We start from the raw sequence: 16598 nt of genomic DNA on the forward strand, positions 1-16598 counted from the left end.
GATGGATAGCATAACATTACATTGGATAAAACACTACAAACAACAGATTCCAATTTCAAGAGTTTTTATTGTTGCAAATGAACCCATTATTTTTATACCGATTAGTTTTGTGGCATTTTTTATTTAAAGGAGTTCAACATTGCGGTCTTAAATTACAAAGAGAAAGGCCAACAGACTGTACATAATTATGAGAATACATGCACACTTCAATATCGTCCTGCACACTGCTGCCCCTTCCCCAAGATGAACAGATCCATCCACACACACACACACACACCATATTACACTACCAGAATTTATAGTGCAACTGTAGGATTAGAACCCAGAAAACTGTTAAATATTCAACAGCATTACAATACAACACACTAGCTCAAACACCTAGAGAGAGAAAAGATACAGGCAATATATTTGTGCAAATCTGCATTAAACCATAACATGAAGAGATGTTAGCGGTCCTTAAGGATGATTTATAAATGTGTAAATTAATACATAGAAAAATAAGATTTTTCAGCAATGAAAAAGATCTACTGTGTTGTTGTGTGTGGTTCCCCTCAATGTCTATTTAAAAAAAATAAATAATAATAATCGTGTTTGAACTTTAATCACACAAGTTTTACAAGCCAAAGTAGTACTTTATATTTATAGTTTAATGTGTCATTGGGAATATACATAGCTGTATTACTGGCCTTACAGTCCAGAAGTGGCACACAGTAAGTGTCCGACATGCATTCAGGTTTGGAACTTGATTCAAATCTTGTCCAAAACCATACTAATCCAAACCATACACAACTGACGTAGAAAAGGAACCTCCAGCGAATAAACCTTTTCGTGTTAAAAGAAGCTATAAAATAATACATTGTGTAGGGAGTTGTGTGTAGCAAAATGATTAACATATTATAAAGCCCCAAAACAGATCTTGTACTCAGGAACTACTATGTGGTATTTATAATTTCTATATGAACGTCACAGCAGAATCCAAACAGTGGTTGTTGCCAACACAAATATTATCATAAATATTACCTCTCATGCATGTCCATTCACGATACAGGTCACCAATGTGCAGTTTTGAAACATGACATTTGGTAGTACACTAGATTAATGAAAGTTCTAACTTTGCTTGCCTTGCTTTTCAGGAAGTCAGTTACTGCTTTACTTCCTAGGTCCATTCACCCCAGCAATGTCTTCTGGGTCAAGGCTTGAAAACAGATTTCTTTAATTTAGTGTAGCATCAGCTATGTTTTAAAATGAAAATAATTGTTTGCTAAAACAGGAATTTTTTCAAAACTGCACATTTAGGGAAACAGGTGTGCATGGTGGAGAAAATGTATGCTAAAGCTGCTGTTGTGGGCGGCTGCCTTACATAAGCAAGTTGTTGTTAAGTACAAGCAGAAAAATGTCACATGAGCCTCTTCAGAATTTATAGTGTATGGAATGCAACTCTGTTCTAAAAGAGTACCTTCACCTCACTTAGTGTATTATCTGATTTAGTCCACAGCAATGTTACCCACAATGCAGCAGGGTGTGTTTTTGTCCTTTTTGAACTACTGCAAATTTATCTGCTAGGAATTTAAAAAATAACACCACTTTTACAATAAAATATTTTGCCATACTCGCCCCCCCCCCCCCCCCAAAAAAAAGGGATAATTATCATTAACACAACATTTCGCTGTAGATGTTTTCATTTCAACAAACTTTTTTTTTTTTTTTTACTTTGGCTTGGGTGAAGTCCATTTATCCTCTTGCCACCACACAATTAACTTCCTGTGCAACATGTACAGCTATGGCCTAAAGTTTCAACACCCTGTAGAATGAACTAATTTTGCTTTATACAGTCGAATGAAACCTGCTGAATAATGTTATATTAACATATTGAATTACATTACGCTTTGCAGTTTTCCATATACTTCACAGAAACTGACATTAAAAAATGTGACATTTCAAAATCTAACACGGAATGGTTTCCGGTAGACTTTTGCAATATCATTTTGTAGTTTCTTTGATCACATGATGTTAAATAAAAGATCTAATTTATGTTCATATCGTTTATTTTTTATTATGACTCAATCCTAACATTCTAGGTGATGCAAAACTTTTAGCCATAGCTGTACAGTACTGTATTAGGACCTAGACTGAGTGTGAAGCTCAAGTAGGGTTTCAAAAGTACATTTATACTCAAGGCCATTTATTTTCCATTTTTACATTTCATTCAGAGCAAACAGACTTTTTTTATTTTTATAAACACCGAAAAAGTCTTGGTAAAACCAGGGCAATGGGCCTTGTTTATAGTGTACTGGCAGGATACATTGTATTCACCCGAGTGAAAGCATGCAAAAAAGCCTTAAAACAAGTATTTAGCAAAATGACGACTGACTTGCAAAAATGTTATTTGTCTAAATGAGTGGTAAGTATTTCTAAGCCATTACACCTTCATAGCTACACTTTTCTAGTCCAATTGCTTTCATCACCACCCTCAAGATTTAAAATCAAGCTGGAAACAAGCCACTTCAGGACACACATAAAAAACAGTACATGCACTGAAACCCCCTTCATTCACAGATAACACATTTTCTAGCTTTTGAACCCAAAAATTCATGAAACCTTATCACATGTATGTCTAATTACACTGACTAATGGTTGTTGACGTTTATATGGAATGAAATGTTTAAAGTTACAATCAAATATTTAACAGAAAATCTTTTGGTACCTAAAGTTTGTTAAAATGTGCCCTCGGACTACAGCTGCCCTAATGGAGCACTAGGAGACGAGTCAACTGAAAAACCCATTACTAGTGCTATAACCCAGCACTAAGCTAGAAAATTAGGCTGATTAGTTGCTTAATAACTCATGTGTGCTAGACAGCTAGATAGGATTTTAATGATAGTTAATCCAAAGCTAGGATGAGCCTGTGATAAATTAATTTGTTTTAAAAGGTTATTTTAGTAATTCAAGGGTATTTCAAGTACTACTTTAAGATGTACTACAAGTTTTATTTATGGGTTTATTTATTCCCTTGGAACACTAATAAAAGCCTCCAAAATAAAGCAACTGTGACTAATTTATTACAAAAAAGGGATTTTTCTACAATGTTTTTTGGCATTTATGTCAGGAGACCTATGAATTCCTATAACTGAAGATACAACCATGTAGAAGTTATTTTAAGTGCATGGGTCATAACTCCAAGGACAATGTCCAAGAGGACAGCTAAATGCTGTATACAGTATTACAGATTTAAATGTTTTGGTAATTTATTCCAGCGCCAACAAAAAAAGAAAAAAAAAAAAGAAGATTTCTGTACAAGGAGTGTGCTGTGGATACATGACTATCACTCCTATGGGTCAATGTTATTGCACTATAGGATTCTGTTGCTAATGAATACTAGAATGTCCAACACTGGTAAAATGTCTACATGCAACATTTGTCTGTATGCTCCTGCCCCTCTTCTTTGCAGATCCCAAAGGAGCCGCTGATGACTAGGAAGCAAAGTCTTCAAAACAGCTGGATCATTGACTCTCGAGACTTGCCCACACCTATCCACTTGACTGGAAAAAAAAATAAAAATCATTTAAAAACAAAAAGAAAAAAAAAAACACAGGGACTGATCATCATCATCATCATCATCATCATCATCATCATCATCACCATCATCTCATGTTTCCAAGTTTGTGTTTTTTTTTTTAGGTTTTCAGCATGCAAGATCAGATTCTTAGTTTTTACCAATGGGAACATCAGTAACATACAACCACTTCCATAGTTGTAAATACAAAATTTCAGCTATTATCAGTATCACGCAAAATTAAATCACTATGACCTATGACCATATATATGCACATGTAAAAATGGCTAGACAGACACTACATTTGCTAAATAATTTCCAGAGCAATTTTCTTATCCTTGGAAAGCAGCTCTCTGCTGGACCACTTTATTATGACTGGTCTACCCAATTGGATTTCACTTGGATGTGGGGCATGTTCTCCAGGTATACCCTGGGTTTTTTGATTACTGTGGAAAGCTGAACAAATTCCGTGGTTTGCTTAAGCATTGTTACAGAAAAAAGGCCACTCGACAGTGTTGTGCTTGTACCTGATGGCGACAGCTAGTTCCAAGACAATAATCCACCATGCCAGAATTGAGCGAGTATAGTTTAGCAGCATGACAGATTTCAGGAATCTTCCATGGCCACCACAGTCCTCTGATTTCAATCCAATTAATTATGTTTGAAATATGCATTCATTGTGATCACCTGCTTACCTCTCCGCACCAATTGTGTGAAATATTACTGGCTGAATGGATTAAACATCCCTTCAGATATATTTCAGCACATTGTGGAGATACTCCACGTCATGTCAAGGCTTTAAATCAGGGCAAATGGTGGTACAGGTCCCAATAAAGTGGCCAGGCAGTGTATATAAAACTGTAAATTAGATAAACAGTATGATGGATGGACAGAAAGATAGGCAGACATCCTCCATACACCTCTTGTTTATGATACTTTCAAGAACAATACTGAGTTATAGTTAAGGTTCATTAATGAAAAACTAAACAAATGTTTTCATTCTCATTTAAATCATGTGGGTTGGGCAACTTGCCATAAATTAGTATTCAGTATAGACACACACACACACGAAAAAAGCTGCACAGACAGTTACCACAGTGAATCTCTTACCAGGCACATCAAGGTGTTCTTCAATAAACCTAACATATTTCTGTGCGTTTTCTGGCAGCTCCTCAAACGTCCTAGCACTGGTCGTGTCTGTGTTCCAGCCGGGGAGGGTGACGTATTGAACCGCTACCTTGTTTAAGACCTCTTGATTGGCTGAAAGAAGACAAAGAAAAGAAACAAGAGCAAAACTAGCATCAATGCCAGTAACATCAAGAAATAGCACTCCAACCTTTTCCTCCGCACATAGCAAGATGAAGTTAGCTGTTATGCACTCAACAAACCAGTTACATGGGCACACGCAATCCAGTCAGTATATTGTTATTACATACACATTACACAGTATTGGTACCTAGAGGTTAAATCCAACTTATTAGTGACTTGTAGAAAAGGGTTTTTTTTCTTTACCTGGAAAGTGAGGTATTGATTCATTGTCTACCTTGTAGGCAACACCAACTTCTATTTCTGGAAACACATCCAAGATGTCCAGTTTGGTTAGAGCTAAGCTGAAAGACAGGAAAGAAGGACGGGTATTTACTGAACTGTTCCCACCATTACACAGTTAACGCCTAAACATATCACTGTCGATAGGGGGTAGGTGGTGTTGTAAACAATAGTCCACATCACTGAACTACCATGCAATTCAGTACAATTTGTGGTCAGGCCCAGGACTGAATGGTAGGGGGAGCTGAGAAGTAGACAACAGTATCTAATTTCTTCATCAGACAAACAGGATCTGCCTTGTCACAGCTAAGTTGAAAATGGCAAAGCTATTCATATATAGTCCAGTCTGTTATACCACTAGACTCATTTACGAACCACTGATAGCAAAGAACAGATTTCTTCTAACAAAAGCTACAGCAAATAGGGACAATATATATATATATATATATATATACACACACACAGTACTGTGCAAAAGTTTTAGGCAGGTGTGAAAAAATGCTGTAAAGTAAGAATGCTTTCAAAAATAGACATGTTAATAGATTATATTTATCAATTAACAAAATGCAAAGTGAGTGAACAGAAGAAAAATCTAAATCAAATCCATATTTGGTGTGACCACCCTTTGCCTTCAAAACAGCATCAATTCTTCTAGGTACACTTGCACAAAGTCAGGGATTTTGTAGGCATATAGTCAGGTGTATGATTAAACAATTATACCAAACAGGTGCTAATGATCATCAATTCAATATGTAGGTTGAAACACAATCATTAACTGAAACAGAAGCAGCTAACAAGGTGAGGTTGCTGAAGACAGTTTACTGTCAAAAGTCATACACCATGGCAAGACTGAGCACAGCAACAAGACACAAGGTAGTTATACTGCATCAGCAAGGTCTCTCCCAGGCAGAAATTTCAAGGCAGACAGGGGTTTCCAGATGTGCTGTCCAAGCTCTTTTGAAGAAGCACAAAGAAATGGGCAACGTTGAGGACCGTAGACGCAGTGGTCGGCCAAGGAAACTTACTGCAGCAGATGAAAGACACATCATGCTTACTTCCCTTCGCAATCGGAAGATGTCCAGCAGTGCCATCAGCTCAGAACTGGCAGAAAACAGTGGGACCCTGGTACACCCATCTACTGTCCGGAGAAGTCTGGTCAGAAGTGGCCTTCATGGAAGACTTGCGGCCAAAAAGCCATACCTCCGACGTGGAAACAAGGCCAAGCGACTCAACTATGCACGAAAACACAGGAACTGGGGTGCAGAAAAATGGCAGCAGGTGCTCTGGACTGATGAGTCCAAATTTGAAATATTTGTCTGTAGCAGAAGGCAGTTTGTTCGCCGAAGGGCTGGAGAGCGGTACACAAATGAGTGTCTGCAGGCAACAGTGAAGCATGGTGGAGGTTCCTTGCAAGTTTGGGGCTGCATTTCTGCAAATGGAGTTGGGGATTTGGTCAGAATTAATGGTCTCCTCAATGCTGAGAAGTACAGGCAGATACTTATCCATCATGCAATACCATCAGGGAGGCATCTGATTGGCCCCAAATTTATTCTGCAGCATGACAATGACCCCAAACATACAGCGAAAGTCATTAAGAACTATCTTCAGCGTAAAGAAGAACAAGGAGTCCTGGAAGTGATGGTATGGCCCCCACAGAGCCCTGATCTCAACATCATCGAGTCTGTCTGGGATTACATGAAGAGAGAGAAGCAACTGAGACTGCCTAAATCCACAGAAGAACTGTGGTTAGTTCTCCAAGATGTTTGGGCCAACCTACCTGCCGAGTTCCTTCAAAAACTGTGTGCAAGTGTACCTAGAAGAATTGATGCTGTTTTGAAGGCAAAGGGTGGTCACACCAAATATTGATTTGATGTAGATTTTTCTTCTGTTCACTCACTTTGCATTTTGTTAATTGATAAATATAAACTATTAACATGTCTATTTTAGAAAGCATTCTTACTTTACAGCATTTTTTCACACCTGCCTAAAACTTTTGCACAGTACTGTACGTATATACACACATTATATATATATATATATATATATATATATATATATATATATATATATATATATATATATATATATATATATATACACACACACACACACACACACACACACACACACACACACACACACACACAGTATATATATATATATATATATATATATATATATATATATATAATAGAATATATACAGTCAACCTCGCTTAACTCGACAGACATGGTCCCGAATTTTCTCCATATAAAATATATGCATCCTGCCTCTTATTTTTTTAATTCGATACCACGCTTTACTCGTAACTCGACCAAAAGGGATACAAACTATTAAAAACACTAGTGGATAACTGTCGTTTCACGTGACTGAACTCTGACTGGAAACGGATAGTTCGTTCATTCCTTCTCAACTACCAAGTGCAGCTGGTTACAGTATCAGTGCACTGCACAATGATTTAGAAGAGAAAAATGAGTTCTCGTTCAATTGGCTTTAAAGCTCAGGTTATTCGGGATAACAAGCCTGTCAGCAGAACTTTAAAAGCATATGTTTTTGCATGCGAAACAATCGACAATGCTTGATTTCTGTGTGAAACTGTGTTGTTTATTACTGTTTTTGTTCACCAAGTTAATTCTGTATAATATACATTTGTTAAGTTTTGCTATTTAAAGGGCTTTTCACACTAGCGTTTATTCGCTGTGTTTTCTACAGTAAAAAAAAAAATTCAAACCTATGGATTGAATACTACCTTTCACACTTGAGCGTAATCGCTGCAACAAAAAAATGCAAAAATCGAAACAAGTTTGATTGTTGGATGAAAAACGCCACAATCACCACCTTGTCCTGCTAAGGCCAAATGCATCTGGGGCAAGCTGTCGTATGGTTATTGCTCCGAAGAAGAGAAAACCATCTACACAAACATGTATGTGTATAGCATATCGTACAAATTCTGTTGTATTTATTTACATAGTTATAGGTTATTTTATATATAACAATTAAAATACATCTACCCACATCAAAAATACCCCCTTTGTTTACAATTTTTTTTTTCTTCGAAGAAAAACTTAAAATATTATAGGCTGCTACGAGTCTTGCCATGGATGAGCGAGATGCGGCAGAATTTCCTTTTTACAAAATATTACTAATATGGGTGTGATTTGATATGGAGTACATTTTGTTAAAAATATTTACTGTAACACAAAACAAATAACTAATTGAAGGGGGGGGGGGTTGACGCTGTAGCTGCAGCTCATCAAGTCGGCAGGTATGAGTCCTGTGAAAATGCTGCAGTACATGCATTAAAACAGGTGAGCCAACAGATCATTCCAGTGACGGTTGCTTCTGATGAGCTCAGCTTTTCCAGGCTGACTGATCAAGACATATTTGCGCTCAACGATAACTCAAAAAAGATCAACATTTGGCCATACTGTCGAATCAGAGCAAAGTTGCCAAGAATTTAGAATGCTCTGATTTGCAATGTAAAATGTCTTTGTAATTGATGTTCTTACATAATTTAGAACGTAAAATGAAAAAAATAGTACATACAGAGGATGACAGCAACATGTTTTCAGTGCTGGGTATACTTTAGTATGCTTCAGCAAATAAGACTTGGGTAAGTTGTTAATGGGCACTTACTGTACCCAGATTTAACAATCTTTTGCTTTGCATTTAGGACAATTTGTTGTTTGAAAGAGGTGGAAAGTGAGTCTGGTAGCAGTGGTTTGATTGGAGGGAATATGTTCTTTGCTATAGGTGGGCAGTAAGAGTATGGCGATAAACAGATGACAAAAAACTGGTTTATACAGTATAAAACTGTGGGAAACCATTCAAGATAAGATTTGATATAACACCAAGTCTAATCTATAGTCAGAATGAAATGACTTATGCTATGGTTTTGAGCTCATCCGTCCACTTAGCACCTTCACTTACGCAGTAAACCCATTGATCATGTGTGCATATTTCAATAGCACCATGTCCAGCCAACCACATCTCCTCTTCCGGCCTGTGGTGACTCCAACCTCCTTCCCTCGGGTCTGCAACAACTCGCCAATCTCCTAATGTAGGAGTAAGTAAGAAAAACATGCGTCACAACATGAGCAAACCTTCGTTTTCAGTTCTTTTGAGAATAACCAGAAAATAAACTAGTATAAGTAGCTTCAATTTGTATTTTATTTAGTTTTTTCTTTTATTATTATTATTTTTTTTTTTAACAGTACACTTACCATTGTATGATGTCTGTGTTAAGTGCTTTCACCTAACTTGAATAAATACATACAAAATGTTTACATTTGCTTTCCTATCATACCTGTAATTGCTGCTCATTATTGCATTTCTCAAAACTAAAACTACACTTTAAAAAGTCTGCTCAAAACTAATATTACACTATAAAAAAAGGGAGTGATTTTCTGTACTGCCTCAAAATATCTTTTTAAAAACCCATTGCCAGGGGTCTGTTTGGACCAAAGTTAATAGTTAAGGTTTTATTGTATACTGTAAGACCTGGGATTTTAAAGCAGGTGCTCTCTCTACCCCTGTAATTATAATGAATATGTTTACAATCATGTGCATTGAGAATAAAGTGTATTCCTTACATTATTCTGTTCAGAAGGGAAGGCACCAATTCCCACTCTTGTGGTGTACGCCTTGACGACCCCATACACTTCTCCCACATTCTGGGGCGGCATCCCCAGCCCAGTGCAGACACCCCCAACTGTGCAATTGGATGAGGTCACAAAGGGGTAAGTACCTGAAACAATGAGTCAAACAAAACAATGAGTCAAACAAAACAGTGCGGAAAACAAAACAGTGCAGAAAACATGCCCAGACTTGTATTTCAACAGACTTGGAAAGTCAGGTCACGCTGATTGAGGCGGTTTCGGAAAACAAAAAAGGGACTCATTAATTATTCTCCTCATTGTTTAAGTGGCAGTTACTGGTTATGCACAGCAATGTGAATACTTGGAAACTAAAAAGCCATTGCACAAAAACAATCAGGAAGGCCAGCAGGCAACACCAATTGAGGTAATTGAGCTTGCACAAACACATGATTGCTTTGTCTAAGGTTATTCCTGCATTGAAAAAGTTACGATTGTAAATAGAGATTGGGGATTTCAAAGAAAGGTCAGATGCACTCAGACTTCTTTAGGCACGTTTTAATTTGTGTGTAATTCTGCTTTAGTTTTTACACTGAAAGCCCTGGGCTCAAGTTAAGATCATTTTGACATTGACCTGCAACAGGTAGCTAAATTCCTTAACCCTTAGCGGTCCATTTATTCAGCGCGTGTCAGGCGCGTCAGGTCCAATTTATTTTCACAAGCGCAGTTTATTTTAGACGCGTTGTTTAAAAGTATTTTTTTTTTCACCGTAAAACAGGTTTAAAAGGCACTGCATATCAACAGGACACTCAATACTGCATCTCCAGCCCCGCCCCACCCCTTGTTCACTACATTTTTCAAATGCCTCTTAATAGTACATACCGATAAATCATCTCTTGATCATTCGTTTTATCACCAAACTCCTCAATAATGCGATCCAAGTCGTTATTTTATTACTATAACATCTAAAAAGCTCTGCAAATGTCTGTGATATTCTTTGAGCGCTGGATGCGGAAGCAGCTATCTTGTTTGTTTAAGTCTGTGTTATCTATGTGGTGTCGGGTCTATCAGTATTCATGAGATACGCCCTTTTTTTTTCGGCTTCTCTCGGCTCCTATCGGTCTCACTCGGCCATTGAATGGTTTTCTCGGCTTTTTCTGGAGAAAAAAGCGACTAGAAACCTGTTTTTTGCATCTTTTTGATGATGTCGGACAGGGTCCGACATTGGACCGGAAAGGGAAAATTGCGATGTCGGACCAGATCCGACATCCAAAAACAATTTTAAAAACACCCTAACAGAGATGAACTTCTAAACAATAGCTAATGGGTTGGTTTGTTCATTACTTACAGTAGTACAAGCAGTTAGGCTTTGACAGATCGATTCAAGCTTGGGTCTTTACTGCATTTACTAGTACAAAAAGCACAGAAAACTATGGCTAAAACTATCCTACCAAAGTCAATATCAAGGAGTGCTGCATTTGCGCCTTCCACCAAGATCTTCTTGGACGGCCCATGCAGAGCTTCGTACATGAAATACACTCCATCTCGCACCATGGGCTTTATCCTCTCCACATACACCTAAGGGCAAAACAAACCGGATTAGAGAGTAGTGTCACATATCAATTACACAGTAACAACATATGTGTCACACCATGCATTGTATTCCCACAGAACTATGATGGCTTAAGGGCCAATTCAATTAACTTATGGTTAAAAAAAGGCATTTTGTATCAGACAGCAGCTTGAGAATTTATTTTACTAAATGAACACACAATTCATACATTGCATGAACCCTCTCTGTTCCAAAATGCCTCTCCACAGGGGGCAAAAGTTAATTGAATTGGACCATTACTATTTAATGTAAGACTGGATTATTAATAATATTAATAATATTAATAATAATAATAGCCATGTAGAAATATACAGTTCTTCAGTATAGACTGAGCCAATACATCATTATTCTTTTCTTTCTCTACCAGGCATCAAATTTGTATTGTAAATCATACATTCTCAAGGACATTATTTCTCTTAATTTCTAAGTGATTCACTGAGGTCTACCCACTTATCAATGACACCCAGTTCTCATCTAAATCTGAAAACAATACTTCATGACGCACAGGTGGATCCCACCTAACCTATGACATGGGTATGAAAGGATTACTGAAGGTGAAACACAATGGTACGTTAAGCAGGCCTTTAGACCTGTTGTACATCACAGAGCTTGGGCAACTTTAAACAGTTACATTAAAAGGAGGGGAAAAAGGAAGCACACAATATCACCAACTTGCCTTTAGTTTTTCTAATTCTCCATCTACATCAATATCCAGGGTAGGGTACATTGATTTGTACTGGTGGGCCAGGACTTTAAACCTGGAATTAAAAGGAATATCAAGTGAATAACACTACAGCAAAATCTTATGAGGAAGGATGCTGGATAGGGCTGAGGGAGTGAACCTTTATTAAGGATGTTGCCAGGCCCTTATCGCAAACTTCCAAGACAGAAGGTAGACTGAAGGGATATTGAAAATGGGTGTATGTGATTCTCTTAGCATAAACTACTAAATTCTTCCCATTTCTTGGAGGAGCATGAGTGTGAACTTTTTCTTTGAGGCATTTCGTACTAGGACTAGGACTGTTTGAGAAAACCCTTTGTGCTCTCATTTTCTCCTTTGTTGCTTGCTGTGACACTCATATTTTCATTGTGTCTGGAAGGATGGGATACCACACTGCTAAAGAGGGTAGGGTTTTGAATTGGTAGCTTTTGTTTTGTATGAAGAAGCAAAGGTATTTTATGTGATGTAGCTATATTAGTAGGTGTAAGTATTTTCCCACCTATGAGAAGTACTTGACCCCTTTAGTAATCATAGCACACATTAAGTGGAGAAAGTGGAGCAGAGCAATCCTCACAAAAAAAAACGTTAGCTCGGTTTAAAAGAGAACGAGAGCGAGAGAGAGAGAGAGAGAGAGAGAGAGAGCGAGAGCGAGAGAGAGATGAGAGAAAGCGTGGCGGGGGGGCCTTTGTTGACGTCATTCTGGCTGGATGCCGCACTGCCGTCTGCGAGAGGTTTTAGTCTTTTTTTTTTTTTCCTTTATGTGGTTAGGTTTCTCCGTGATTTGGGACATTTAACAGCACAAGGCAGACTCTACCAGATGGTAAAGTCCTCTCTGGGTTATAGTGCTTAACCACTTCAACACCGTACCATGTACCATGCCGTACCTGCGTACATCAAGTTTCCCATTCTATTCTATGATCGGTTTCTCAGTCTAGTGTTTCAGGTTTCATTCTCTAAGGCAGTGCTAGTACTGTGGAATGTGCAATGAAAGTTGGGGGAGGGTCAGGTGACATTTGTATCCAATTGCGTGTCGTGTAGTGATTCCAATCTACCTGCGGGTGTTTAGAAGACCGAGATATATTGCGGGAAGCCATTCAACTTTTACAAGTATATATACATGTATAGTGTTATTATGTTGTAAGTGTTTTCAATTATTTTTTTTTGTTTTATTATTAGTTTTACCTGTTTAGTTGTAGTTTATATAGTTTTTAGCGAAAGGTAAACATGGCAATGTACGTGGTCTTTCTATAATGAGCAACGGGAGTGAAGTTGGTTTGGAGGATTTCAATACCAGCAACAGTGATGCTGACTTATCACTCAGCAATGATGATGAAGAGGATGTGGAGCCAAGAACAGTACAAACTGTACAAACAAAAAAGCATGCAGCTACTTTACAGGTAAGCCAGCTGCAAACGGGAAGCTGTTTTGTTTGAAATGGCAGTGCTGTGACGAAATACTATCAAAACACAGCACTGGGTACAGGCAATGCGGCAGCCAGATCCATCACAATGCCTGCGCAAAGTATCTGTGTACACGCATTTGTGACTATCCCTCCAAACACAAGGGAAGCAGAGACAGCAAAAAAGGTGCAGAGTGTGCTAAGAAAATGAAAACAAAAGAAAAAAAGACACAAGAAAAATGTGCAGTGGTTGCGAAGGCAATCCCGGGTTCTGTTGTATTGAACATTTCAATAAATGGCACAGAGCAAGTCGATAATGGCACACGTTTTGATGTTGTTTGATTTGTATTTGATTACTGTTTGATTATTATTGTTATTAGTGTTTTTGTTTTCATTGTTCAAAAAAAAACAAAAAACGTGTTTTTATCTCTATTGAATTATGGGTATGTAGTACACAGCAGCATAAAGAGTTAATGAAAAACAGTTTAGGTCATTTATTTGTGTTTTATTCATCATATGTTAACATTTTATTGCAATTACAGGTTTGAAAACATTATTTTCAAAATCTGGTACCTGGGAAGGGGTTTCATTTTTGCATCTGGAGCTGAAGTGGTTAAATAAACTAACAGTATTATATTTATCAGAGCTATAAGATGATAAATGTTGTGTTTCCGTAGCTTTTATTAGGCTGCATTATAATAAAATCTTAATGATGCGTCACTAACAATGAAGACAAGGTATACTGCTAAACCTGTGTATCTTTACCTAACTTTTCTTCAGCTCTTTGCCGTGCTTTTTCTATTTTTTCATGACGTGTCTGGCGATCTGTATTACGTTTATGTTTCAGCTGTGATAATCCACCTGTGTACATATCTATTTTAGTTTTTACTAGTGAAGATAGGTGAGAAATCAGAGCAGTGCTTAAGACTTGTTTTGTACAGGATGTTGAATAAAATAAAGCTGTTCAAATGAAAATGACCTTTTCCTTAACTTTGTTCATAGGAAGACGAGCATCGCGTTAACCACTGTATACCAGAATTATGAGATCTGCAGTGCAGTATAACAGGAACGCTGTCAATACCGTAATGTACCTAAACCATGGTAAACTGCAAAACCGGTATACTGACTCACCCCTAGTCTACATCCACACACACACACACACACACACACTAATTTACTGGCTCTGAAATAAATACTGGCTCCTCCAAAGTATTTACAGCGACGCCGTTTACAAAGTTGTGTAGGCTTGGAAACTTTGCATAAAATAACCTACATTGCTAAGGATATTATTATTTTTTTAACCATAAATTGTTTATGACTCCTAAAACCTTTCCAGTTTAAACTGCACACAACTAGCAATCATTTGTTAAAGCTAGCCAGTGTCCAACACACAGTGAAGTGAATAAATATTTATGATATAAGCAGATTTGCGTCAGTGGAATGCAATGGATGCCAAAACAATGTGAATTACCTTTCAGTGAAATCGTCAAAGTCGGACAAAAGGTCACATATCCTGAGTCCACTGCGAGCAGCTTTAGCGGAGTACACTGGGCCGATCCCCTTTTTTGTGGTTCCCAAACTGTAAAGAAAAAGAAGAAAATTCTGTTGTAGAACTAGTTTAAGGAAACAGGTATCTTAGGGCTAAATTCAATGCATCGCTTATGACTGGGAATTAATACTATGGTTGTATGAATATGATTGAATTTAACAACATTAGCTTAGTTGAGAATTGAACCAGTATTGTTGTTTTTGGTAGCCATGCTGGTAAGAAAACAAGAGGCCAGCTTACTTTTTCCCTGCTTGCTGCTGCCTCTGCAGCTCCTGAACTCCATCGACGGCTTGGTGGAAATCAAATACTGTTGACAGAAAACAGAAGAGAAAAAATGACTACTTAGGTCATTTAAATCAGTAAGCTTTAGTCAATTTATTGAAGCTGTTATGGGCATTCACAACAATATAAAAAGAGTACTAAACAAAGCACATAGTTCAAAGACAGTGTATTACTTATTGTTGCTGTCTCCAGATATAATTTTCACAACATAAAAGGCCATTCAGTATAGGTACAAATTCAATTTTTAACACCTTTCTTACCTTTTTATTTACGCCAATTCTGGATGGTTCCAGGTTCTATTGCGCTAACTATTAGGTTGTTTTATTTAGCTTCCTTTGTAGTCAGGGAGGGAGTTGGGGTCGGGTGGTTGAAATACCACCACATTATTATCATTGTTATTACAAAATTAAATAGGACATTCTTCAAATCTCCTCCGGTGCAAATTATATAATATATATATATATATATTCTTCTGTTAAATGACCTCCTCCATCACATACTGGTTTCACAATTGTGTTATTTATTGTCTCATTAAAGAGCCAGTATCACGTTCATAAAAGTTATAACAATACCTGAAAGATGTACTGGACCTTGCTGTGCTGTTTCTTATCTTTCCGTATCACTTGAAATAGCGTTCAGTGCTTTTTAGGAATTATGAAATTATGGGCAACTCCAATCTATCCAAATCTTGGTGGTATTGTTTATATCTTTGTCTGCAGTCCCAGAATTAGCAGCATTATTCTTTCTGGTCAGGTAGCAATACAGTGCACGATAAAAGTCAGTGGAGTCACCTCGTCCTTATTCTCACTCAAGAGCTCTGCAGCTGCAGTCTGCCTGGTGTCACATGCCACAGTTCATGCTATGGATGTGTTTCCCCGATGACATCAATTGCAATACAAACTCTTGCTGGCAATAGGTGTCATCTAAAATATCAACCAACTCTGATAAAAATGTCCCTAAAAGTATCTTGCGGCAGAAAGTAAAACAGAACAAAATAGTTTATAAATGAAAAAGAATGCACATACAACACTATGACCGTTAAACTATGATACTGGATCTATACGGTTTTTATATGTCAGTCGCTCGTAATTCTTCATAACCTGCCTGAGACCTCATCATTAAAAAGCTGAAAGTAATACGTTTAAGAACCACAAAAACAGCAAAGAGAAAAAAAAATGTATTACTTTCCCACAATGGAAGAATACACAACCTAAAATGCAAACTAGAAATAACAGCTCATTCCATATCTGAAGTGTGTGGGATTACACACCATTCCTACACAAAGCTGTCTGTGATGTCTGTTAATTCCCTCTGTGTCCAGCATTACCTTTATAAAGGA

General features: G+C 37.5%; 1 protein-coding gene across 1 annotated transcript in view; it reads right to left on the bottom strand.

The window, feature by feature from the left end:
- Window positions 1-47: 47 nt before the first annotated feature.
- The window catches only part of LOC117410364 (adenylosuccinate synthetase isozyme 2), a 57550-nt gene continuing 40999 nt past the window's right edge, over window positions 48-16598 (bottom strand). The window contains exons 5-13 of the mRNA XM_034016801.3: window positions 15218-15284; window positions 14900-15007; window positions 11985-12066; window positions 11148-11274; window positions 9694-9848; window positions 9032-9156; window positions 5066-5163; window positions 4664-4813; window positions 48-3539 (exon numbers count right to left, since the gene is read on the bottom strand). Of these exons, the coding sequence (XP_033872692.1) occupies window positions 3487-3539; window positions 4664-4813; window positions 5066-5163; window positions 9032-9156; window positions 9694-9848; window positions 11148-11274; window positions 11985-12066; window positions 14900-15007; window positions 15218-15284 (965 nt within the window). The 3' untranslated portion in view covers window positions 48-3486. The remainder of the gene's footprint in view (window positions 3540-4663; window positions 4814-5065; window positions 5164-9031; window positions 9157-9693; window positions 9849-11147; window positions 11275-11984; window positions 12067-14899; window positions 15008-15217; window positions 15285-16598) is intronic.

This window comes from Acipenser ruthenus, chromosome 6 (assembly GCF_902713425.1).
Source record: "Acipenser ruthenus chromosome 6, fAciRut3.2 maternal haplotype, whole genome shotgun sequence".
Classification (NCBI taxonomy): domain Eukaryota; kingdom Metazoa; phylum Chordata; class Actinopteri; order Acipenseriformes; family Acipenseridae; genus Acipenser; species Acipenser ruthenus.